At 45.0% G+C, this 26,426-nt stretch overlaps 1 protein-coding gene across 1 annotated transcript; it reads right to left on the reverse strand.

Annotated features, from left to right (window-relative positions):
- Window positions 1–4,339: 4,339 nt before the first annotated feature.
- On the reverse strand, window positions 4,340–19,664 carry LOC138643396 (histamine H3 receptor-like). Its single transcript, XM_069732311.1, has 4 exons — window positions 19,412–19,664; window positions 5,980–6,149; window positions 4,524–4,862; window positions 4,340–4,480 (listed from the first exon to the last, which is right to left on the reverse strand). The coding sequence occupies exons 1-4, from the start codon at window positions 19,662–19,664 to the stop codon at window positions 4,340–4,342; spliced, it is 903 nt and encodes a 300-aa protein (XP_069588412.1).
- Between the last annotated feature and the right edge of the window lie 6,762 nt (window positions 19,665–26,426).

Here is a 26,426-nt window from a genome sequence, read left to right on the forward strand (position 1 = left end):
AAGGGAAGGAGCGCCATTTGACTTTTTGAATGAAAAATTATCTCCATCGTTAGCGGACACCAAGTTGCGTTTGGAGAGCCCCTGTGTGCCTAAACATTGGAGCTCCCCCACAAGTGACTCCATTTTGGAAACTGGACCCCCCAAGGAACGTATCTAGATGCCTAGTGAGCACTTTAAGCCCTCAGGTGCTTCACAAATTGATCTGTAAAAATGAAAAAGTACTTTTTTTTCACAAAAAAATTATTTTTGCCTCAATTTTTTTATTTTCACATGGGCAATAGGATAAAATGGATCCTAAAATTTGTTGGGCAATTTCTCCCGAGTACGCCAATGCCTCATATGTGGGGGTAAACCGCTGTTTGGGCACACAGCAGGGCTTGGAAGGGAAGGCGTGCCTTAGACTTTTTGAATGGAAAATTAGCTCCAATTGTTAGCGGACACCATGTCGTGTTTGGAGAGCCCCTGTGTGCCTAAACATTGGAGCTCCCCCACAAGTGAACCCATTTTGGAGACTAGACCCCCAAGGAACTTATCTAGATGCATATTGAGCACTTTAAACCCCCAGGTGCTTCACAGAAGTTTATAACGCAGAGCCATGAAAATAAAAAATAATTTTTCTTTCCTCAAAAATGATTTTTTAGCCTGGAATTTCCTATTTTGCAAAGGGTAATAGGAGAAATTGGACCCCAAATTTTGTTGTCCAGTTTGTCCTGAGTACGCTGATACCCCATATGTGGAAAATTAGCTCCAATCATTAGCGGACACCATGTCATGTTTAGAGAGCCCCTGTGTGCCTAAACATTGGCGATCCCCCACAAATGACGCCCTTTTGGAAACTAGACCCCCAAAGGAACTAATCTAGATGTGTGGTGAGGACTTTGAACCCCCAAGTGCTTCACAGAAGTTTATAACGCAGAGCCGTGAAAATAAAAAAAAAAAATTTCTTTTCTCAAAAATGATTTTTTAGCCCGCATTTTTTTATTTTCCCAAGGGTAACAGGAGAAATTTGACCCCAAAAGTTGTTGTCCAGTTTCGCCTGAGTACGCTGATACCCCATATGTGGCGGTAAACCACTGTTTGGGCACATGCCGGGGCTCGGAAGTGAAGTAGTGACGTTTTGAAATGCAGACTTTGATGGAATGGTCTGCGGGCATCACGTTGCGTTTGCAGAGCCCCTGATGTGGCTAAACAGTAGAAACCCCCCACAAGTGACCCCATTTTGGAAACTAGACCCCGAAAGGAACTTATCTAGATGTGTGGTGAGCACTTTTAACCCCCAAGTGCTTCACAGAAGTTTATAACGCAGAGCTGTGAAAATAATAAATACGTTTTCTTTACTCAAAAATAATTATTTAGCCCAGAATGTTTTAATTTTCCCAAGGTTAACAGGAGAAATTTGACCCCAATATTTGTTGTTCAGTTTCTCCTGAGTACGGTGATACCCAATATGTGGGGGTAAACTACTGTTTGGGCACATGCCGGGTCTCGGAAGTGAAGTAGTGACGTTTTGAAATGCAGAGTTTGATGGAATGCTCTGCGGGCGTCACATTGCGTTTGCAGAGACCCTGATGTGGCTAAACAGTAGAAACCCCCCACAAGTGACCCCATTTTGGAAACTAGTCCCCGAAAGGAACTTATCTAGATATGTGGTGAGAACTGTGAACCCCCAAGTGCTTCACAGACGTTTACAACGCAGAGCCGTGAAAATAAAAAATGATTTTTCTTTCCTCAAAAATTATGTTTTAGCAAGCAATTTTTTATTTTCACAAGGGTAACAGGAGAAATTGGACCCCAGTAATTGTTGCGCAGTTAGTCCTGAGTACACTGATACCCCATATGTGGGGGTAAACCACTGTTTGGGCACACGTCGGGGCTCGGAAATGAAGGAGCACCATTTGACTTTTTGAATACAAGATTGGCTGGAATCAATGGTGGCGCCATGTTGTGTTTGGAGACCCCTGATGTGCCTAAACAGTGGAAACCCCTCAATTCTACCTCCAACACTAACCCCAACACACCCCTAACCCTAATCCCAACTGTAACCATAACCCTAATCACAACCCTAATTCCAACCCTAACCCTAAGGCTATGTGCCCACGTTGTGGATTCATGTGAGATTTTTCAGCACCATTTTTGAAAAATCCGTGGGTAAAAGGCACTGCGTTTTACCTGCAGATTTACCACGGATTTCCAGTGTTTTTTGTGCGGATTTCACCTGCGGATTCCTATTGAGGAACAGGTGTAAAACGCTGCGGAATCCGCACAAAGAATTGACATGCTGCGGAAAAATACAACGCAGCGTTTCCGCGCGGTATTTTCCGCACCATGGGCACAGCGGATTTGGTTTTCCATAGGTTTACATGGAACTGTAAACCTGATGGAACACTGCTGCGAATCCGCAGCGGCCAATCCACTGGGATCCGCAGCCAAATCCGCACCGTGTGCACATAGCCTAATTCTAAAGGTATGTGCACACGCTGCGGAAAACGCTGCGGTTCCGCAGCAGTTTCCCATGAGTTTACAGTTCAATGTAAACCTATGGGAAACAAAAATCGCTGTACACATGCTGCAGAAAAACTGCACGGAAACGCAGCGGTTTACATTCCGCAGCATGTCACTTCTTCCTGCGGATTCCGCAGCGGTTTTACAACTGCTCCAATAGAAAACCGCAGTTGTAAAACCGCAGTGAAATGTGCAGAAAAACTGCGTTAAATCCGCCATAAATCCGCAGCGGTTTAGCACTGCGGATTTATCAAATCCGCTGCGGAAAAATCCGCAGAGGACCAGAATACGGTGCACATACGGAAACCCTAACCCTAACCCTAACCCTAATTCTATCCTTAGTGGGGAAAAAAAATTCTTTATTTTATTATTGTCCCTACCTATGGGGGTGACAAAGGGGGGAGGTCATTTACTATTTTTTTTATTTTGATCACAGTGATAGGTTATATGACAGTGATCAAAATGCACTTTGGAACGAATCTGCCGGCCGGCAGATTCGACGGGCGCACTGTGCATGCGCTCGCCATTTTGGAAGATGGCGGCGCCCTTGGAAGATGGCGGCGCCCATGGAGAAGACGGACGGACCCCGGGAGGATCGGTAAGTATGATGGGGTGGGGGGAGCACGTGGGGGTGGATCGGAGCACGGGGGGGTGGAACGGAGCGTGGGGGGGTGGATCGGAGCCCGAGGGGTTGGATCAGAGCATGGGGGGTGGATTGGAGCACGGGGGGGTGGATCGGAGCACTGGGGGGTGGATCGGAGTGCAGGGTGGTTGGATCGGAGCACGTGGGGTGGGATTGGAGCACGGGGGAGCGGACAAGAGCACGGGGGGAGCGGAGCACAGGACGGAGGGGAGCGGGGCAGTGTGCAGGACTGATCGGTGGCTTGGGGGGGGCGATCGGTGGGGTGGGGGGGGGGGGCAGACCAGTGTTTCCAGCCATGGTCGATGATATTGCAGCATTGGCCATGGCTGGATTGTAATATTTCACCAGTTATAATAGGTGAAATATTACAAATCGCTCTGATTGGCAGTTTCACTTTCAACAGCCAATCAGAGCGATCGTAGCCACGGGGCTGTACTACCACTCCCCCTGTCCCTGCAGATCGGGTGAAATTGGAGTTAACCCTTTCACCGGATCTGCAGGGACGCGATCTTTCCATGACGCCACATAGGCATCATGGGTCAGATTGGCACCGACTTTCATGACGCCTACGTGGCGTCAAAGGTCGGGAAGGGGTTAAACACCTAAACTAAATAATTAGCATGGGTGTACATACTTTGGCTATATAGTGTAGACCAATACACAAATAAAGATATTAGGTAAAATAGGTGAATATTTACACAAACATCATTTTTTACTCCTTTTTCAAGACTAGGATCGTAATCTCTGTATATAACATTGAGCTATTAAAAACAACATCTTTAGTAGTTCCTAAATATCCCCATAGATGTGCATGAGGAAATATATATATTTTATTTTTTTTAAACATGTCCATGAAACCTTAGGTACTCAGAAGATCGGTGTATTGGAGCTGAGCGTGTAAAAGGTCAAAAATCAATCTTTGCCTCAGCTATGTTTTTTTAAAGCAGATCAATTGTAGTAAGGTTTTCTTAAATGCGGGGTGGCAAAATGGATACAGGAATGGATTAATTGAGGAGTTTAAGAAGAATAGCAAACAAGTGATATCATACACAACGGGCGGCACACAAAATGTACAAAACCCCTCTGAGATAATTGTTAGAAAGGAATATGGTGCCCAGCAGATACAAAAGGTACTCACAAGAAATGCTAAAGATTTCGCCATTTTCTTATCCTTAGCTAATGAAGAATTTTTTGTTAAATCAAGAGTTCCTCCTCCATTTGCTTCTTCATTTCTTCTATCTGAATTGTGACCTTTAGTTTTAAAGATTGAAAACAAATATTGTACATGTGCGGTTTTCTTCTCTGGTCCACGCTCTTGATTACGTTGTGTTGAAGCTGTTGGACAGTGGGAATGATCTGTACACTCTACAACGAATACATCAGTGTTCATCTTGTCTCCATATAAATCACTAGAGTTAGGACTCCTAGAGTTTTGTTCTTTACTCCTCATTCGATTTCTTATGTTAAAATAAATTCTAAGGTTGAAAAAGGCTATCACAGATATTGGCAAGAAAAAGTCAAAAATAGAAGAATAGAGCGAGTATCGGCCTCCATAGTAAAATTCTGGGTTACATTCACTTTCTGGTATCACACTATAACCCACCACATATTCCCAAAGAACAATTGCTGGGCCAAAATTTAGGAAAGCTATAATCCATACTACTGCCATCTTCATGAAAGCTTGTTTCAATTTGTGTTGCTGATCCCTATACTTTACCTACAAAAAAGTGATCTGAATTAAGCTCAAAATAGCTTCTAAAATAAGAAAATAAGAAAATAAAAAATAGATCACTCTGATCGAAACGCGTTGCCGTATAGCTTCTGTTGCTTAGTGGCACATGCCGGAGGGAGTCTGTACACCATGTACATTTGGTTTTTATATTTGGATTCAATAAACAGATTTTTTTAGGAGCTGGAACTCAATCCCTTTCTTTTTCCTTTATTTTACATTACCAGTGTGATGTATAATGGTTACCAACATCTCACTTACATATAAGAAAACATGGGTTTCTCTAAAATAAGACATCAGATCACCAATAACAAGGTATCATTTTATTCAGCTTCCTATGACCTACATCCCCTTAGAGAAGGCTTAGGAGGGTTGATCCTACTGACAGAATCCTTTTAAAGTTATTTCTTCAGTACATTATATAGTAAAATGATGGTGGCATTCATAACTACAACTCAGCAGGTATGGCTCTCAAAATATAGAGAAGGGAAAACATTTTTTTAAAAAGTTATCACCATAACCAAACTGACCTGTAGAACTTAGCTGCCATGTGATTTTACCATAAAAGGGAAAGTTGCAAGAATAAAAAAAACTAATGGTATAATTACTGTGTTCTTTTTATTTTTTCTTATTGGACTCCTTTTTTAATTTGTTTCCTGTTTTTCACTGCATTACAGTGTGAAACGAATATTGTCATTCAAAACAGATCTACGTCCTAAGGATACCATATCCGAAACGTTGCCACGCCGTTCAGGCATTAAAGCCCGTCTTTCTTTAATTTTTGTGCTGTTTTCCTTTTTTTCTCTCTCTCTCTCTCTCTCTATATATATATATAATGCAGTGAGTAAAGATGATGTATATTAATGGTATAGAAATAAGATGTATATATGCACCATTATGTATATATAGACCATACACGACGTATGTTAATGGTTTATATATGATATGTACGGAATATATAATACAATGGGTAAAGACGTCGTTTAAAATGCATCTGTGGTTTCTAGGTGATTGGATTTGAATGGATTTACAATTAATTTCTGAATATTTGAAAATCCATATGCTGGATATGCCATTTTGTACGTACCGTATATAAGATACTTACAGCTTTGGTGACGGCCATAAAACAGTCGCAGCTGATAAGAACAATATTATATATTGTACACTGGCACAAGGTATAATCAATAGCTAGCCAAAATTTACAAATGCTTCTTCCAAGGACCCAGCCTCCATTAATAATGTAATTCTTTAAGTACAGTGGAAGAGAGAAAGTACCTAAGGGAAAATAACATGTTTTTTTATTTGTTAATGGACTGTTTAGTTAATGTAATGACAATAAATTGCTATATTATTATACTTTATAAAAAAAATTTTACACTTCATATTAATCATCAAATACTACATCAGCATATTACAACAATAACACATAGAAAGTGAAGATGACTGTGGTCCATGGCTTAATGGTTAGTATTGTTATTTATATCTATAACAGTTGCGTAATTTACCTCTTAGGGAAAAGTAGGCAGCAGGTGACGTGTAGGCTGCTTTCACACATCAGTTTTTTTGCCATCAGGTTCAATCCGGCGGCTCGACGGATCCGTCGTAAATTGTGAAAAACTGATGCGACAGATCTGTTTTTCTGCCGGATCCGACTAGTGGATCCAGCAAAAAAACGGATCCATCGCATCAGTTTTTCATCCATATTATCCGTTTTTTTATCCATTTTACAACGGATTATGACGGATCCGTTTTTTTTAAAAACGCTCATGTGAGGCTCCCAAATGTGTTTGGCTACTGAGAACCTATATATACAGTGTTCCTACAGCCCATCTTTGACAGGTTGTAGAGTGGAGCACCCCCAGACGCAGGGCCACGGGTTACTCGGTACCGGTCCTCTCTGTCTCGGTTCTGGGGTTGTCACGGTGGCTGGACCCGGTCCGTGACCCTGCTGAGGGGCGTCCAATAAAAGGGTGAAGGAAGTTGTTAGGTGTTTGTGACGCCACCTGTGGTATTCGGTCAGGTCGACTGACACTGCTCGGGGTCCACTTGGATGATGTGATGGCAGCTAGATGGTATACCTTCCCACAGGTGAAGTGAGTCCCCAGGGCTTCCCAGTGGTGTAGGTGGCGATGTGTTGTGAATTCTGTGGCTGAGTTCACTTCTGTGGTCACAAGTGGTATTGCAGTCTCTGGGCTTCCTCCCTCAGGTGTTTTGGTGAGCTCGTTGGCTGCCTTGCTATTTAGCTCCACCTGAGTCTGTCTTCCTTGCTCCTTGTCAATGTTCCAGTGTTGGATCTGAGCTACTGCATCTTTCCTTGGGCTTGCTGCTCTGCTAGATAAGTGCTTCTAGTTTGTTTTCTGTTTTTTTTCTGTCCAGCTTGCTATTGTCTTTTGCTGGAAGCTCTGAGAAGCAGAGGGGTGCACCGCCATGCTGTTAGTTCGGCACGGTGGGTCTTTTTGCCCCTTTGCGTGGTTTTCGTTTTAGGGTTTTTTGTAGACTGCATAGTTCTCTTTGCTATCCTCGCTCTGTCTAGAATATCGGGCCTCACTTTGCTGAATCTATTTCATTCCTACGTTTGTCTTTTCATCTTGCTAACAGTCATTATATGTGGGGGGCTGCCTATTCCTTTGGGGTATTTCTCTGAGGTAAGTCAGGCTTGTATTTCTATCTTCAGGCTAGTCAGCTCCTCAGGCAGTGCCGAGTTGCATAGGTAGTTGTTAGGCGCAATCCACTGCTGCTTATAGTTGTGTGAGGATAGATCAGGTACTGCAGTCTACAGAGATTCCACGTCTCAGAGCTCGTCCTATTGTTTTTGGTTATTGCCAGATCTCTGTATGTGCGCTGATTACTGCACGCTGTGTTGCCTGATTGCCAGCCATAACAGTACAAGGAGACACACCAATGATTCCCAATAGAGGGAAAAAAGAAATCCTGACATCATTTTTTTTTTCTTAGCTCTGTCTTCAGTCTTTTTTTTCCCCTAGACATTAGAGTGCTTCAGGACACAGTTGTGGACATGGATATTCAGGCTCTGTGCTCCTCAATGGATAATCTCATTGTAAATGTACAAAAGATTCAAGATACTATTGATCAGAAATCGATGCTAGAACCAAGAATTCCGATTCCTGATTTGTTTTTTGGTGACAGAACTAAGTTCCTGAGCTTCAGAAATAATTGTAAGCTATTTTTGGCCTTGAAACCTCATTCTTCTGGTAATCCTATTCAACAGGTTTTGATTATTATTTCTTTTTTGCGCGGCGACCCACAGGACTGGGCGTTTTCTCTTGCACCAGGAGATTCTGCATTGAGTAATGTTGATGCATTTTTCCTGGCGCTCGGATTGCTTTACGATGAGCCTAATTCAGTCGATCAGGCTGAGAAAAATCTGCTGGCTTTATGCCAGGGTCAGAATGATGTAGAAGTATATTATCAGAAATTTAGGAAATGGTCAGTACTCACTCTGTGGAATGAATCTGCACTAGCGGCTTTGTTCAGAAAGGGTCTCTCTGAAGCTCTTAAGGATGTAATGGTGGGATTTCCTATGCCTGCTGGTTTGAATGAGTCTATGTCCTTGGCCATTCAGATCGGTCGTCGCTTGCGCGAGCGTAAATCTGTGCACCATCTGGCGGTACTGCCTGAGAGTAAACCTGAGCCTATGCAGTGCGACAGGACTATGACTAAAGTAGAACGGCAAGAACACAGACGTCTGAACAGACTGTGTTTCTATTGTGGTGATTCTACTCATGCTATTTCTAATTGTCCTAAACGCACTAGGCGGTTCGATAGCTCTGCCGTTATTGGTACTGTACAGTCCAAATTCCTTTTGTCCATTACCTTAATGTGCTCTTTGTCATCGTATTCTGTCATGGCGTTTGTGGATTCAGGCGCTGCCCTGAATCTGATGGATTTGGATTATGCTAAACGTTGTGGATTTTTCTTGGAGCCTTTGCGGTGTCCTATTCCGTTGAGAGGAATTGATGCTACACCTTTGGCCAAGAATAAGCCTCAGTACTGGGCCCAGCTGACCATGTGCATGGCTCCTGCACATCAGGAAGTTATTCGCTTTCTGGTACTGCATAATTTGCATGATGTGGTCGTGTTGGGGTTGCCATGGCTACAAACCCATAATCCAGTATTGGATTGGAACTCTATGTCGGTAACCAGCTGGGGTTGTCAGGGAGTACATGGTGATGTTCCATTTTTGTCTATTTCGTCATCCATTCCTTCTGACATCCCAGAGTTCTTGTCGGACTTTCAGGATGTATTTGAAGAGTCCAAGTCTGATGCCCTACCTCCGCATAGGAATTGTGATTGTGCTATCGATTTGATTCCTGGTAGTAAATTCCCTAAGGGTCGTTTATTTAATTTGTCCGTACCTGAACACACCGCTATGCGCAGTTATGTGAAGGAGTCCCTGGAGAAGGGACATATTCGCCCATCGTCGTCACCATTGGGAGCAGGGTTCTTTTTTGTAGCCAAGAAGGATGGTTCGCTAAGACCGTGTATTGATTACCGCCTTCTTAATAAGATCACTGTTAAGTTTCAGTATCCCTTGCCATTGATTTCTGACTTGTTTGCTCGGATTAAGGGGGCTAGTTGGTTTACTAAGATTGATCTTCGTGGTGCGTATAATCTGGTGAGAATCAGGCAGGGAGATGAATGGAAAACGGCATTTAATACGCCCGAGGGTCATTTTGAGTATCTGGTGATGCCGTTCGGACTTGCCAATGCTCCATCTGTTTTTCAGTCTTTTATGCATGACATTTTCCGTGAGTATCTGGATAAATTCTTGATTGTTTACTTGGATGACATTTTGATCTTCTCAGATGATTGGGAGTCTCATGTGAAGCAAGTCAGAATGGTTTTCCAGGTACTGCGTGCTAATTCCTTGTTCGTGAAGGGATCAAAGTGTCTCTTCGGTGTGCAGAAAGTTTCATTTTTGGGGTTCATCTTTTCCCCTTCTACTATCGAGATGGATCCGGTTGGGGTTCAGGCCATCCAGGATTGGACTCAGCCGACATCTCTAAAAAGTCTGCAGAAATTCCTGGGCTTTGCTAATTTTTATCGTCGCTTCATCTGTAATTTTTCTAGCATTGCCAGACCATTGACCGATTTGACCAAGAAGGGTGCTGATTTGGTTAATTGGTCTTCTGCTGCCGTGGAAGCTTTTCAGGAGTTGAAGCGTCGTTTTTGCTGTGCCCCTGTGTTGTGTCAACCTGATGTTTCTCTTCCGTTCCAGGTCGAGGTTGATGCTTCTGAGATTGGTGCAGGGGCGGTTTTGTCACAGAGAGGTTCTGGTTGCTCAGTGTTCAAACCATGTGCTTTCTTTTCCAGGAAATTTTCTGCTGCTGAGCGTAATTATGATGTGGGCAACCGAGAGTTGCTGGCCATGAAGTGGGCATTCGAGGAGTGGCGTCATTGGCTTGAGGGTGCTAAGCATCGCGTGGTGGTATTGACTGATCATAAGAACTTGACTTATCTCGAGTCTGCCAAGCGCTTGAATCCTAGACAGGCCCGTTGGTCGTTATTTTTTGCTCGTTTTGATTTTGTGATTTCATACCTTCCGGGCTCTAAAAATGTGAAGGCGGATGCTCTGTCTAGGAGTTTTGTGCCCGACTCTCCGGGGTTATCTGAGCCGGCGAGTATCCTCAAGGAAGGAGTCATTGTGTCTGCCATCTCCCCTGATTTGCGGAGAGTGTTGCAGAAATTTCAGGCTAATAAACCTGATCGTTGTCCGGCCGAGAAACTGTTCGTCCCTGATAGGTGGACTAGTAAAGTTATCTCTGAACTTCATTGTTCGGTGCTGGCCGGTCATCCAGGAATCTTTGGTACCAGGGAGTTGGTTGCTAGATCCTTCTGGTGGCCATCTCTGTCACGGGATGTGCGTGCTTTTGTGCAGTCCTGTGGAATTTGTGCTAGGGCTAAGCCCTGCTGTTCACGTGCCAGTGGGTTGCTTTTGCCCTTGCCGGTCCCGAAGAGGCCTTGGACACATATTTCGATGGATTTCATTTCTGACCTTCCCGTTTCTCAAAAAATGTCGGTCATTTGGGTGGTCTGTGATCGCTTTTCTAAAATGGTCCATCTGGTGCCCTTGGTTAAATTGCCTTCCTCCTCTGATTTGGTGCCTTTGTTCTTCCAGCATGTGGTTCGTTTACATGGCATTCCTGAGAATATTGTTTCTGACAGAGGTTCCCAGTTTGTCTCGAGGTTCTGGCGAGCCTTTTGTGGTAGGATGGGCATTGACCTATCTTTCTCCTCGGCCTTCCATCCTCAGACTAATGGCCAGACCGAACGAACCAATCAGACCTTGGAAACATATCTGAGATGTTTTGTTTCCGCTGACCAGGATGATTGGGTGTCATTTTTGCCGTTGGCTGAGTTCGCCCTTAATAATCGGGCCAGCTCGGCTACCTTGGTCTCTCCATTTTTCTGCAATTCTGGGTTCCATCCTCGTTTCTCTTCAGGACAGGTTGAGTCTTCGGACTGTCCTGGTGTGGATTCTGTGGTGGACAGGTTGCAGCAGATCTGGACTCAGGTAGTGGACAATTTGACCTTGTCCCAGGAGAAGGCTCAGCTTTTCGCTAATCGCAGACGCCGTGTGGGACCCCGACTTCGTGTTGGGGATTTGGTTTGGTTATCTTCTCGTCATATTCCTATGAAGGTTTCCTCTCCTAAATTTAAACCTCGTTTTATTGGTCCGTATAGGATTTCTGAGATTCTCAATCCGGTGTCTTTTCGTCTGACCCTCCCAGACTCCTTTTCCATACATAATGTATTCCATAGGTCGTTGTTGAGGAGATACGTGGCACCTATGGTTCCATCTGTGGAGCCTCCTGCCCCTGTTTTGGTGGAGGGGGAATTGGAGTATATTGTGGAGAAGATTTTGGATTCTCGTGTCTCTAGACGGAAACTCCAGTATTTGGTCAAATGGAAGGGTTATGCTCAGGAAGATAATTCCTGGGTTTTTGCCTCTGATGTCCATGCCCCAGATCTTGTTCGTGCCTTTCATGTGGCTCATCCTGGTCGGCCTGGGGGTTCTGGTGAGGGTTCGGTGACCCCTCCTCAAGGGGGGGGTACTGTTGTGAATTCTGTGGCTGAGTTCACTTCTGTGGTCACAAGTGGTATTGCAGTCTCTGGGCTTCCTCCCTCAGGTGTTTTGGTGAGCTCGTTGGCTGCCTTGCTATTTAGCTCCACCTGAGTCTGTCTTCCTTGCTCCTTGTCAATGTTCCAGTGTTGGATCTGAGCTACTGCATCTTTCCTTGGGCTTGCTGCTCTGCTAGATAAGTGCTTCTAGTTTGTTTTCTGTCTTTTTCTGTCCAGCTTGCTATTGTCTTTTGCTGGAAGCTCTGAGAAGCAGAGGGGTGCACCGCCGTGCTGTTAGTTCGGCACGGTGGGTCTTTTTGCCCCTTTGCGTGGTTTTCGTTTTAGGGTTTTTTGTAGACTGCATAGTTCTCTTTGCTATCCTCGCTCTGTCTAGAATATCGGGCCTCACTTTGCTGAATCTATTTCATTCCTACGTTTGTCTTTTCATCTTGCTAACAGTCATTATATGTGGGGGGCTGCCTATTCCTTTGGGGTATTTCTCTGAGGTAAGTCAGGCTTGTATTTCTATCTTCAGGCTAGTCAGCTCCTCAGGCAGTGCCGAGTTGCATAGGTAGTTGTTAGGCGCAATCCACTGCTGCTTATAGTTGTGTGAGGATAGATCAGGTACTGCAGTCTACAGAGATCCCACGTCTCAGAGCTCGTCCTATTGTTTTTGGTTATTGCCAGATCTCTGTATGTGCGCTGATTACTGCACGCTGTGTTGCCTGATTGCCAGCCATAACAGCGATGGTGTGAGGTGCAGTCAATAACGAGGACACAGGGTTGCAGTCTCTTTACCTCTTTACTGGTGACTTCAGGATCCTCAATCCAGAGCACTATCAACAGGGCTGTCTGAGACCCGCCGGTCCGAAGGCACATCCAGAGTTCCCTTTGCAGGTGGAAATCGTTGCCTACCACTAGCGCCTGTGTGCTGTAGTGCTTCCCTGCTGAGCATTCGGGATAGTCCTCACAACTTCTGTTCTCATTCTTTCTCGTTCTTTCTATTTTCCGTCCCCCAAGTTTGTTATGGCTAGGAAGCACCCGTTTGACGGGAAGGCTCGGAGCTATTCTGGGACCCTAGAGACGCCCCTCTCCACGCTTGCCCCCTATGTCTGCTTAGGTGATGTATGGTAGACAGCCAACCTATAATTAACTGTCCTGCAGTATTTGAAGAAGGCATAAAGTCAGTTACTTCCTCGGTGTTCCGGTCACCGGCTACGCGCCTCAGTAGGATGTTGCCGTTCTCGGGCACGACTCCTACTGGCTCTCCTTTGTGCTTGATCTCGTTTCTCACTGTCCACAATATCCTTCGCTTTGTGTCCTTTCTTTAGATGCCGCCGCAAGGTAGTGCAGGCGCGGCTCTGTAACGATCTGTCCTTGTCGCTAAGTCACTGCCAGGTTCCCACGCCTGACAGGGACCCCTCTGAATCTTCCCCGCAACACCCCCTGCCACGGGATGTTGCCTGGGCAAAACCCAGCCAGCTTCTCTCTAACTTCCTATCCAACCCCTAGTTTTACCAGTGTGAGGAGTGGCCTAATAAATAAAACCTTTTGCTCCCCCTAGTGGCCGGAGTGTGAAGTGTAATGTGTGCTTGTGATACCTGGTCAGGTGAGCTCCTTTAGTCCCATCAGACGTACCATCACTCCCCTTAGTGACAGAGCGACACTACTGCAACGACCAGGTTTCTGGGGAGCTGCATAGAGCAAGTGGCAAAGATGGAAGGCGTGATGGCAAGCATTCTGAAGACTGCTGACAGGCTGTGGCTGGCTGGCCTGTGGCAGGTTTCAGCTCTGGTGGCAGGTTTCAGCTCTGGTGGCAGGTTTCAGCTCTGGTGGCACGTTTCAGCTCGGGTGGCAGGTTTCTTTCAGCTCTGGTGGCAGGTTTCAGCTCTGGTGGCAGGTTTCAGCACGGGTGGCAGGTTTCTTTCAGCTCTGGTGGCAGGTTTCAGCTATGGTGGCAGGTTTCAGCTCTGGCGGCAGGTCTGTGTCTTGCTTGCTTGTTGGCTGGCTGGTAAATGGATGAGTGAAGCTCTACTTAGCAGGCTTTATATACACCTTTCCTAATTGGGGCTGGCCAATTGTATCTGAGCATGCGCAGTTAAAAACACAGAATCCAGCGCTGGATTCCATCATGTGAGGGATCTGGCGCCTTCCGGCACCATAGGCTTCCATTCTAGCAAACGCCAATGGCGCTGTCTGGTTTTTCGCTGCAAACAAAATATGTTACTTTGTCTGTTTTTTCCCGCCACCGGACAAACAATTTTCGACGGATCCAGCAAACAACGGATGAAACGTGAGGCCATCCGTCGCTAATACAAGTCTATGAGAAAAAAATAAATCCGGAGATATCATTCGCCGGATCCGTTTTTTCAAAATTTGCCGGATTGAGACTGACGCCAAAAATCTGATGTGTGAAAGCAGCCTTAGTGAGTTGCTTGTTTGTTTTTTGTGTGTTGTACACTGCAGTGGATGACACACAACCGGGCACAAGTGAAATGCCATATTATAGCATGTTTAGCTACGTGATGTTAGCCTCTCACCTAGTACCCTATTTTATAAGATAAGTCGAAGAACAGCATCTGAGGGTATGTTCACACTAGTGTATTTTTGGTCCGAGTGCTGTCTGAAAAAAAGGAGCGTGCACAGACCAACAGGGCCACCATCAGGGCATTACTGCCCTGACTGGCGTACGGGGCCCGATTAGCAGAGGGGACCCGCATTGGGACCCGTTTCTTCTGCTCCGGGCCCCAGCGGAGGCTGGCAGCTGACGTCAGCGTGCACGCTGCCGGTGTATGACGTCATTGTCATTCGCCAACGAGTGCGAACTTGAAACACCTGGAGGGATCATCACCACAGGAGCGCGGCAAGGTAAGGAGAAAGGTTTTTTTATTATTATTTTTATTGAAAGCAGCAAGTCACAATATGTTTCACCGGCAGGATGGAGACACATGGACCATGTGTCTCCATCCTGCCCGGGTCAGAATGGAGACATGGGGCAGAATGGTGACACGGGGGCAGAATGGGAGTCACGGGGGCAGAATGGAGACAAGGGGCAGAATGGAGACAGGGGGGGCAGGATTGGAGACAGGGGGCAAGATTGGAGACATGGGGCAGGATGGAGACACAGAGGCAGGATGGAGACACGGAGGCAGAATGGGAGACATGGGGGCAGGATGGAGACATGGAGGCAGAATGGGAGACATGGGGGCAGAATGGAGACATAGAGGCAGGATGGGGGCAGAATGGAGACAAGGAGCAGAATGTAGACACGGTGGCAGGATGGGAGACACGGGGGCAGGATGGGAGACACGGGGGCAGGATGGGAGACACAGAGGCAGGATGGAGATGCGGAGGCAGGATGGGATACATGGGGCAGAATGGGAGACACCAGGGCAGGATGGGAGACATGGGGACAGTATGGAGACACAGGGGCAGGATGGAGACATGGAGGCAGGATGGAGACACAGGGGCAGGATAGAGCCATGGGAGCAGGATGGAGACACAGGGGGCAGGATAGTGGTCTGGTCACGGTGTGGTGGTATTTGCTCCTTGTATGTGGTATTATTGGTCACCATGTTGTGGTAATATGTGGTCTGGACATGGTGCGGTGGTATTTGTCCCTTGTATGTGATATTATTTGGTCACTGTGGTGGTAATATGTGGTCTGGACATGGTGTGGCCGCCGACGCGCCGCATGTCCGGAATCGCAGGTCCGCCGGTTGCATGTTACCACGCATAGTGGAGACAGGATTTCATGAAATCCCCTCCACTATGCTGTAATATCTGGACCCTGCGTGTTTGACTCTGCGTCTCTATGCAGCGTCAAACACGCAGCGTTTCCTGAACGTGGAAACATACCCTAATAGGTTACAGTAGAGTAGGGTCCGGCCAAAAGAGTCTACCTTGTCGTGGTGGCGGCTTAAATAATCTTTTGGCCAAAACAAAAGCTGCTGGCCATATGTGTCATCTGGTGATGAGAACTGTTAATGTGTGATTGGTGAGAAGTGGAGTTTTTCCAAGAGAGAGCGGTGGACAGTTCGGGGGGTGGAGGCGCGACTGGGTTGGAGCCTGGGTGGAGTCTCAGGGGGGCCCTGAAAATTTTGCCAGTATGGGGCCCCGAAATTCCTAGTGGCAGCCCTGCAGACTAATGTTATTCAATGGGGCAGAGCAGAGGAGTTTTTTTTCTGGATAAAATTGATGATTTTCAATATAGTCATGTGTACTTGGCCTAATAGTTACTTGTCATTTTAGGCTGCCTACTAAGATAATGGAGACCATGGATTCTTCATGATTTCACAAACTAAGCAATCACTTTAAACCATTCTACATTACATATTATAAGACTTGTATTCACCAAGCAATTAAATAGCTCATAAATAGCTCATAAAATACATGGGAACTTGATTATTTTTGTTCATTCTTTAAAAACATTTTTATAGGCTTAATTTTATAATTGTAACATGTTTAATCTGTTATGATCACAGAATTGATATTGGCATGTGCATATGTATTCACTCCTTCTGCGATGAAACCTCTAAAAATTTCTGGTGCAAGCAATTACCTTCATAAGTTACATGCATAGTGAGAGGAAGTCCACCTGTGTGCAATCTAAGTGTCTCATGGGCTGTCAGTACATACACACCTTTTCTGAAAGGCCACAGAGGCTACAACACCATTAAGATGCATAACTAACCAAACAACAGCATGAAGACCAAGGAGATCTCCAAACAAGTCAGGGACAAAGTTGTTGAGAAGTACAAGTCAGGGTTGGGTTATAAAAAAATCACCTAATCTATGATGATCCCTGGAGCACCAACAAATCCATTATCATCAATTGGAAAGAACATGGTACCACAACACACCTGCCAAGAGAGGGCCACCCATCAAAACGCTTAGCATGGGCAAAGAGAGAATTAATCGGAGAGGCAGCACAGAGACCAAAGGTGACCCTGAAGGAGCTGCAGAGGTCTCAAGCAGAGACTGGAGTATCTGTCCATACGACCACAATAAGCCATACACTCCATAGAGGTGGCCTTTATCGAAGAATGGGCAGAAAAAAAGCCTTTACTTACACATACAAATTGTAAGGCTCATTTTCAATTTGCAAAAAGACATGTGGGAGTCTCGCCTAATGTATGGAGGAAGTTGCTGTGGTCAGAAGAGTCCAAAATTGAACTTTTAGCCACCAAGGTAAATGCTATGTCTGGGGCCAAACCAATGCAGTTGGTCACCCCAAGAACTCCGTCCCCACAGTGAAACATGGTGGTGACAGCATCATGGTGTGGAGATGTTTTTCGGCAGCAGGGACAGGGAAAATAGTGCCAATCGAGGGGAAGATGGTTGATGCAAAATACAGGGATATTCTGGAGCAAAACCTGTTTCAATCTGTCAGTGATTTGAGACTGGGATGGAGGTTCGCATTCCAACAAGACAATAACCCATAGCATACTGTTAAAGCAACACTCAAGTGGTTTAAGGCAGGGGTCCCCAACTCCAGTCCTCAAGGCCCACCAACAGGTCATGTTTTCAGGATTTCCTTTGCATTGCACAGGTGATGCAATTATTACCTGGGCAAGACTAAGGAAATCCTGAAAACATGACATGTTGGTGGGCCTTGAGGACTGGAGTTGGGGACCTCTGGTTTAAGGGAATCGTGTAAATGTTTTGGAGTGGCCTGGTCAAAGCCCAGACCTTATTGCAATTGAGAATCTGTGGTCAGACTTGAAACCCCCCTGACGAAGGCACGCTGCCGAAATGCGCATAGGGGCTGTGGTATCACCATTTGGGTTTTGGTAAGCTATACTTATATTTACTCTGCATTTCACTGTGTTTAATATCCTGTCTACCTACTGAAAATCTATTGATTATAGTATTAGGGGTCTTTGGTTTGCAACATGGCACTATTGATTGTATGAAGTCTGTATCTCATTCCCTACCCCTATTTCTACTGTTTATGTATTGACATAAACTACAGACTGATATGTGTATTTTTGTAAAAACTCTACCCACCCTATGGTGATGCCATTTCTGTTTTGCTTTGGCTCACTCTAGCACTATTGGCTATTTTTTAATCCTTGTAACAGTTGTTATACAATTTAATAAAGTTTTTTTCTATTATTGTTCAAAAATATGTGTACGTCTATATGCTTATACGAACTTTGCGTAGAACAGGTTCCTATTTTTCTTATTTGGATACAACAATTCTTTGGATAGTTCCTTTAATCATTATGATATATTGATTGTGTATCCTCTAGCAGGAATAATCATTGGCTTTTTTTTTTCATCTAACTTGAAGGTATCTGGAGCAGTTTTGCATTGAGGAATGGACAAAAATCCCAGTGGCAAGATGTGGAAAGCTCAGAGAGACTTATCCAAAGTGATTGACAACTGTAATTGCCGCAAAAAGAGGCTCTGCAAAGTACTGACTTTAGGGGGACTGACTTTAGGGGATGAACAGTTATGCACACGGAAGTTTTCAGTTATTTTGTCCTCTTTATTGTTTGCTTAAAAAAAAGAAAACAAAATGTTCACAGTTGAAGGCATGTTCTTTTCATGAACTGATGCAAACCCTAAAAAAAATCTGTGAAATTCCAGATTGTGAGTAGCAAAATGTGGAAAATGTCAAGGGGCTGAATCCTTTCGCAAGCCACTGTAAATATAAATAGATTTTTAGTCAGTAAAACTCCTTGTCTAGAATTTTATGTATTTTTATCAAATTTAAAATGTCTTCTTCTACATCATCTCTTGATGTAGAATCCCTGCCGAAATTAGCAACTTTGGCCACCTTTCATCCAATGTGCATTGGTGTCATTAGCCTGGTACGGCACCATATTACAATAGTGTTTTATTAGACAAAAAAACAGAATCTCCGGTAAGAAACTACAACCAGGCGCAAGATGCCGTGCTTTATAAAGGCTTAACTAGATAAGTGATACAGATCTGTACATAATGTGGATATGTGATGTTTGTCACACATGGCTCATACTTTCTATGGCAGAAAACAAATCATCTGAATGTTTCAATGCTTGTATGTATAATGCGTGGATATCATCCAGGCAGGAAGATGGCAGGAGGCGGTTGCTATAAAAGTTGTGCTGCCTAAAGGTAGGTATGGAACAGAATGTGACAACAAATACTTTGTATACTGAAAACTAATCAGGTCTGTGCCACAGAGATAAGAGAGTGTAAAACGTAACATAAGGACGCGGATACAGTATCAGAGGAGTAAAGTTGCGGGGTCTGCATTGTATAAATGAAAATTAGTTTAGCATTTTTTTTTGTGAAATCCAGAAAAAATAGGGATGAAAAAGTGAATGACGCTAATATATTACACGTGTAGATGTTTAAGCCTCAGTCAGGTATATTTCTCTTCTTCCCTTATCTGGACAATACATGCACATTCTAATATTTTCTGTGCAGTTGCGTACGAAAAATTACTATAATGATGTTTTCACCTGTGAAAAAGTCGCTGACAGCTAAGTTTAAGAGAAAATAGTTACTTGAAGTTCTGAGTTTTTTGTTGATCATAAACCCAAGTATGACCAATGCATTCCCTGTGCTTGTCACACTGATCATGAGAGACATCAGAACGGCTTGGAAGATTCTCACATCATCCACAGTGCGACTTTTGTTAGTTTGTTCTTCACCAGCAGAAACATTTCTATCTCCAACATAGTTCCAGGATCCCTTGTTGTGGTAGACATGCATGATGAGCCTTTTGGCAGGATATTACTGTGAAAACACACATACCTGGGTTAGAACATTTGTAACATAAAACCTCTAAACAAATGCATACATTTTAACGGACCTTAAGATCTTCCAGCTCTAGGCAGCCAGTCAATCTATCTACCTTTTGGCCAGAATTTTGTCTGACGTGTTTATATAGACTGATGAATTGTCTGTGGACTTTTCTTCTAACATATATATCCAATCAAAGGTAATATAACTAATCCTGCGGGACTTTCTTATTATTCCCTGGTTTATCCTGGCAGTTATATCAATTTATGTAGAGGAAAATAATTTCAATAATGCCTAATTCTTTCTGAGTCTGATATATGCCCGTTTTCAAAATGATACATTGCAGCTAATTATTTTCCAATATCTATGCACACCCATAATAGCTTTTGTTAATATAACATAATAATGGCTTTTGTTAATATAATAATGTATAACAGCGGTGTCAAACTGCATTCCTCGAGGGCTGCAAACAGGTCATGTTTTCAGGATTTCCTTGTACTGCACAGGTGATAATTTAATCACCAACTCATTATTTGTGTAGGTGATTAAATTATCACCTGTGCAGTACAAGGAAATCCTGAAAACATGACCTGTTTGCAGCCTTTGAGGAATGCAGTTTGACACCCCTGATGTATAGCTTAATTGATCTAAGCTAGTTTTTGCAGCCGTATTGCGTATGTTTAAATGGGCATTGTTGTTTCAACCAGCTATGCATAAATCAATATCAGAATGTTTGTATAATGTCTTTAATAAAACAAAAAAAATACAATTTTTTTTTATCACTGAACTCATAATTTTCTCTGAAATACAGCAAAAATTTGCCAAAACAAGATGAACTACTAGCTTATTGCGGTATCAGATTACAGCTGTCTTTAGGAAGTCGGGAGATCAGGAGGGTCAGATTAAGAAAACAGGAAGTGAGACACACAGATCTGTGCTTCTGCTTTCTCTTAAGTGTTTTATCTCACCGCAGAGTGGGATTTACAGCTACCCTGCTCAGTAATGCTATATAATGTCCTTCATTATGCTGTTGCTTCTTTCTGTGTGCTATGATGACAAAGGAGAATTGAAAATACTGTTTTCAATGTAGACTACACTGTGCGCATAAATATTAGACAATGTGAATTTTCCTTGAAGACAATGTCTCCTAAAAACTAGCAGTAGGTTTGGGAGGTGATTTTGAATCCATTTTCAACCCAAAAAGGTCCAACAAGCTCATCTTTAATAATACTAGCCCATAGAAGTACTCTAATCTCTCTCAATTTTTGACAACAGTTTCCCTGTTTGTGTTAGGCCGGTTTCACACGTCCTGATAATTCTGGTACCTGCAACCCTCAGCTGTCAACTTCAGTAAGGCTGGTTAACAAGACTAGATGGGTCCCCACACTGTTTTTTTAAATTAGTTAAATAAATAATTTAAAAAGGCGTGGGGTCCCCCCATTTTTAACAACCAGCCTTGCTAAAGCAGACAGCTGGGGGCTTGTATTGTCAGACTGGGAAAGGGCCATGGATATTGCCCCAGCCCAAAAATAGCAGCCCACAGCCATCCAGAAAAGGCACATCTATTAGATTATTTATTATTATTATTATTATTTATTTATATAGCACCATTGATTCCATGGTGCTGTACATGAGAAGGGGTTACATACAAGTTACAGATATCACATACAGTAAACAAACTAACAATGACGGACTGATTCAGAGGGGCGAGGACCTTGCCCTTGCGGGCTTACATTCTACAGGATTACGGGGAAGGAGACAGTAGGTTGAGGGTTGCAGGAGCTCCGGTGTTGGTGAGGCGGTAGCTTCGATAGTGATGAGGCGGCAGCGGTGTCAGTGCAGGCTGTAGGCTTTCCTGAAGAGATGAGTTTTCAGGTTCCGTCTGAAGGATCCGACTGGGGTTGATAGTCGGACATGTTGGGGCAGAGAGTTCCAGAGGATGGGGGATATTCGGGAGAAGTCTTGGAGGCGATTGGATGAGGAGCAAATAAGTGTGGAGGAGAGAAGGAGGTCTTGGAAGGACCGGAGATCATGTGAGGGAAGATATCGGGAGATTAGTTCAGAGATATATGGAGGAGACAGGTTGTGGATGGCTTTGTAGGTCAGTATTAGTAATTTGAACTGGATACGCTGAGGGAATGGGAGCCAGTGAAGAGATTTGCAGAGGGGGGAAGTGGAGGAGTAGCGAGGAGAGAGATGGATTAGTCGGGCAGCAGAGTTAAGGATGGACTGGAGAGGTGCAAGGGTGTTAGCAGGGAGGCCACAGAAAAGGATGTTGCAGTAGTCAAGGCGGGAGATGATGAGGGCGTGCACAAGCATTTTAGTAGATTGGGGGTTGAGGAAAGGACGGATCCTGGAGATATTTTTGAGCTGGAGGCGACAGGAGGTGGAAAGAGCTTGGATGTGTGGTTTGAAGGACAGGGCAGAGTCGAAGGTTACTCCGAGGCAGCGGACTTCGGGTATGGGGGAAAGCATGATGTCATTGACTGCGATAGATAGGTCAGGTATGGATGGAGGAAAGATGATGAGTTCAGATTTGTCCACATTGAGTTTGAGGAAGCGAGAGGAGAAGGAGGATATGGCTGATAGGCACTCTGGGATTCTGGACAGCAGAGCGGTGACGTCTGGGCCAGAGAGGTAGATCTGAGTGTCATCAGCATAGAGGTGGTACTGGAATCCATGGGACTTTATGAGTTGTCCCAAGCCAAGTGTATAGATTGAGAAGTGTAGGGGTCCTAGAACAGAGCCTTGGGGGACTCCAACAGAGAGAGGGTGGGATGAGGAGGTAGTATGGGAGTGGGAGACGCTGAATGTGTGGTTGGAAAGGTACGAGGCGATCCAGGATAGGGCGAGGTCTTTGATGCCAAAGGAGGAGAGGATCTGTAGTAGGAGGCAGTGGTCAACTGTGTCGAAAGCAGAGGACAGGTCTAGAGGGAGGAGTACAGAGTATTGTCCAGTAGCTTTGGCGGTAAGTAGGTCGTTAGTGATTTTGGTCAGGGCAGTCTCAGTTGAGTGATGGGGGCGGAAACCAGATTGTAGATTGTCGAACAACAAGTTAGATGAGAGGTGGGAGGAGAGTTCAGCATGGACGTGCTGCTACAGGAGTTTGGAAGCGAACGGGAGCAGCGATATTGGGCGATAGCTGGACATAGCAGTTGGATCGAGGGTTGGATTTTTAAGGATAGGCGTGATTGTGGCATGTTTGAACGCAGAGGGGAAGGTGCCAGAAGTTAGTGATAGGTTGAAGAGGTGAGTTAGGGATGGGATAAGTGTGGTGGTGAGGTTGGGGAGGAGGTGGGATGGGATGGGGTCGAGCGCACAGGTGGTGAGGTGCGATTTGGAGAGGAGACAATTAAGCCCCCCTTCAGTGATGTTGGATAGGGAGGTTATGGGGTTTGGGCATTGGTCTGGTATACAAAGGGGTTGTGGTGGTTGAACAATAAAGACTTGCCTTGTCTGGTCGATCTTATTTTTAAAGTGTGTGGCAAAGTCCTCAGCAGAGATGAGGGAGGTTGGAGGGGGCAGTGGGGGGCGGAGGAGGGAGTTGGATAAGTTGGAAACTTGGGCTGAAAGGTGGCAGATGAGGTTTAACAATGATAAATTTAAGGTTATACACATGGGAAGAAGGAATCAATATCACCATTACACACTGAATGGGAAACCACTGGGTAAATCTGACAGGGAGAAGGACTTGGGGATCCTAGTTAATGATAAACTTACCTGGAGCAGCCAGTGCCAGGCAGCAGCTGCCAAGGCAAACAGGATCATGGGGTGCATTAAAAGAGGTCTGGATACACATGATGAGAGCATTATACTGCCTCTGTACAAATCCCTAGTTAGACCGCACATGGAGTACTGTGTCCAGTTTTGGGCACCGGTGCTCAGGAAGGATATAATGGAACTAGAGAGAGTACAAAGGAGGGCAACAAAATTAATAAAGGGGATGGGAGAACTACAATACCCAGATAGATTAGCGAAATTAGGATTATTTAGTCTAGAAAAAAGACGACTGAGGGGCGATCTAATAACCATGTATAAGTATATAAGGGGATAATACAAATATCTCGCTGAGGATCTGTTTATACCAAGGAAGGTGACGGGCACAAGGGGGCATTCTTTGCGTCTGGAGTAGAGAAGGTTTTTCCACCAACATAGAAGAGGATTCTTTACTGTTAGGGCAGTGAGAATCTGGAATTGCTTGCCTGAGGAGGTGGTGATGGCGAACTCAGTCGAGGGGTTCAAGAGAGGCCTGGATGTCTTCCTGGAGCAGAACAATATTGTATCATACAATTATTAGGTTCTGTAGAAGGACGTAGATCTGGGGATTTATTATGATGGAATATAGGCTGAACTGGATGGACAAATGTCTTTTTTTCGGCCTTAATAACTATGTTACTATGAGTTAAAGGTTTTGAATAACTGTTTGGGGTTGTAGGATAGGGAAGATACGAGAGTTGTGAAGTAGGCCTGTTTAGCAGAGGTGAGTGCAGATTTAAAAGCGAGTGTTGCTTGTTTGAATACAGTGAAGTCATCTTGCGAGTGTGTTTTCTTCCAACGCCGCTCCGCAACCCTGGACACTTGCCGGAGCTTCTTGGTGGTGTTATTGTGCCAAGGTTGTCTATTGATACATCGCACTCTGCCATGGACGAGAGGGGCAACCGTGTCAATAGCTGATGCGAGAGTGGCATTGTACAAAGCAGTGGCAGTGTCTGTGTCGTGGAGTGAGGATATGGATGCCAGTGGTAGGATGGAGTCAGAGAGTGTGTGGGTGTCTAGGTGTGCAAGGTTTCTGCGTGGGTGCGCATGTTGCTGGACATGGATGACTGGTGAGGAGGACAGGGATGAGAAGGTGAGCAGATGGTGGTCGGATAGAGGGAGAGGGGAGGTGGTGAAGTTAGGTAGAGAGCAGAGACGGGTGAATACCAGGTCTAGTGTATGCGCATCCGTGTGGGTGGCTGCGGAGGACCACTGAGTAAGTCCAAAGGATGAGGTAAGGGACAGAAGTTTGGAGGCTGTTGACTGAAGGGTATCAATGGGGATGTTGAAGTCACCCATGATGATGGTGGGAATGTCAGCAGAGAGAAAGTGAAGAAGCCAGGTGGAGAATTGGTCAATAAAGGCAGTGGCCGGGCCCGGAGGTTGGTATATGACGGCCACTTGGAGGTTGGAGGGAGAGTAGATGCGGACAGAATGGACTTCAAAAGAGGGGAGGATAAGGGAGGGAAGAGGTGGGATTGGGTTAAAGGTGCAGTTTGAAGAAAGGAGAAGACACACTCCACCATGTTTGTTGCCGGGTCGAGGGGTGTGGGTGAAGTGGAGGCCTCCGTAACACAGCGCAGCAGGGGAGGCTGTGTCAGAGGGTGTTAGCCATGTTTCTGTGAGGCCAAGGAAGGCAAGATTGCGGGAGAGAAAAAGGTCGTGAATCACATGAGGCTTATTGCAGATTGAGCAGGCATTCCAGAGTGCTCCAGAGAGAGGGAGCAGGGGGGTGGGCGTCAGGGGCACGGGTTTTATGTTGGAAAGATTGCGGAAGTTCATGTTGGATAGGGAGTGATAGGAGGGAGTAGTAATGGGAGGTATGAGATGTGGGGGTCCAGGGATGGGAGATATGTCTCCAGCAGTGAGGAGAAGCAGAGAGAGAGAGAGAGCAGGTGGGAGAAAGAGAGTGGCCGACTTGTTTTATGTGTTTGTAGGACAGATTTGAGGTTGAGGAGCGGTCAGCAGAGGACAGGTGCAAAGGTAAGAGGGAGGGGGAGATGATTACTAGGTTAGAGAGTGCTGGGATTTGTGATAGCGAAGGAGAGAGAGGACTAGTGGAGCAAACACTGTAGGGGCATAGGTAAACATGGCGAAGAAGTAAGATGGGTTAATAGAAAAGCTAGATCCAAGTAATAAGAAGTGCTTACTCAGAAGTCGCACCCAGAAGAAACAGAACATAGAGTGGGGTCCTGACTCCTGCCGTGACTAACTGCCGTTGAAATAACTGCGGCGTCTGTATGCTTAGCTGCCGTGATGCTTTGCCGCAGGGATGCGCGTGCCTGACCCCAAACGCGTGTCCCCCTTAAGATGCTACTAAATTTATAGGACTGACTAAAGGATCAGGTGAGAGGGATTGTGGGTCCTTATGCACCAATTCTGGTGGTTTGCCCAGCTCTTCCCACTTGCCCTGTGGCAATACTCACCTAATACCAATTCCATTGAAGCCCTCGTTTTCTGTAATAAAACAAAAATAAAAAAACAACCACTGAACTCACTGAAGTGAACTCAGTGACTTTTTCTTACTGTGCTGAAGTCACCACAGTTCAGAGAACACAGCCTCAGTGACCCACGATAACCTCGATGATGTCACCCCTAGTCACGGATGCTGCTCCCGCAGCAGCTCATTCATCAGTGGTTCTCCCCACTATTAATCCCCAGACATGGATTACGGCTTGGAACAGAACAACGGACAGGTGAGGGATATGGTTGTTTTTTATCTTTGATGTTTTTTTCCTTTCTTTAAATTCAAATCCTGCGATTCTATTGGTTGATGGTTGCGGCACATGCTATGATTATTCATGCAGCAAAAAATTTAAAGGGAAAGGGCATCCCAATAATGTTATGAGGAAATATAAAATATCTATATATATAATTGCCAAAGGGTTTTTCCATCTGTCTGTCTTTCTGTCTGTCTGTCTTTCTGTCTGTCTGTCTGTCCTGGAAATCCCGCCTCTCTGATTGGTCGAGGCCGCA

This window comes from Ranitomeya imitator, chromosome 6, assembly GCF_032444005.1.
Source record: "Ranitomeya imitator isolate aRanImi1 chromosome 6, aRanImi1.pri, whole genome shotgun sequence".
In the NCBI taxonomy this organism is placed as follows: domain Eukaryota; kingdom Metazoa; phylum Chordata; class Amphibia; order Anura; family Dendrobatidae; genus Ranitomeya; species Ranitomeya imitator.

What these genes read in the sequence shown, in the direction of transcription:
- LOC138643396 (XM_069732311.1), bottom strand. Translation starts at nt 19,664, where the DNA reads ATGCATGTCTACCACAACAAGGGATCCTGGAACTATGTTGGAGATAGA. An exon ending in TGTCAGCGACTTTTTCACAG is followed by an intron (nt 6,150 to 19,411) that starts GTGAAAACATCA and finishes ATTTTCCCTTAG; the next exon opens with GTACTTTCTCTCTTCCACTG. An exon ending in GAGACAAGATGAACACTGAT is followed by an intron (nt 4,481 to 4,523) that starts GTATTCGTTGTA and finishes ACTGTCCAACAG; the next exon opens with CTTCAACACAACGTAATCAA.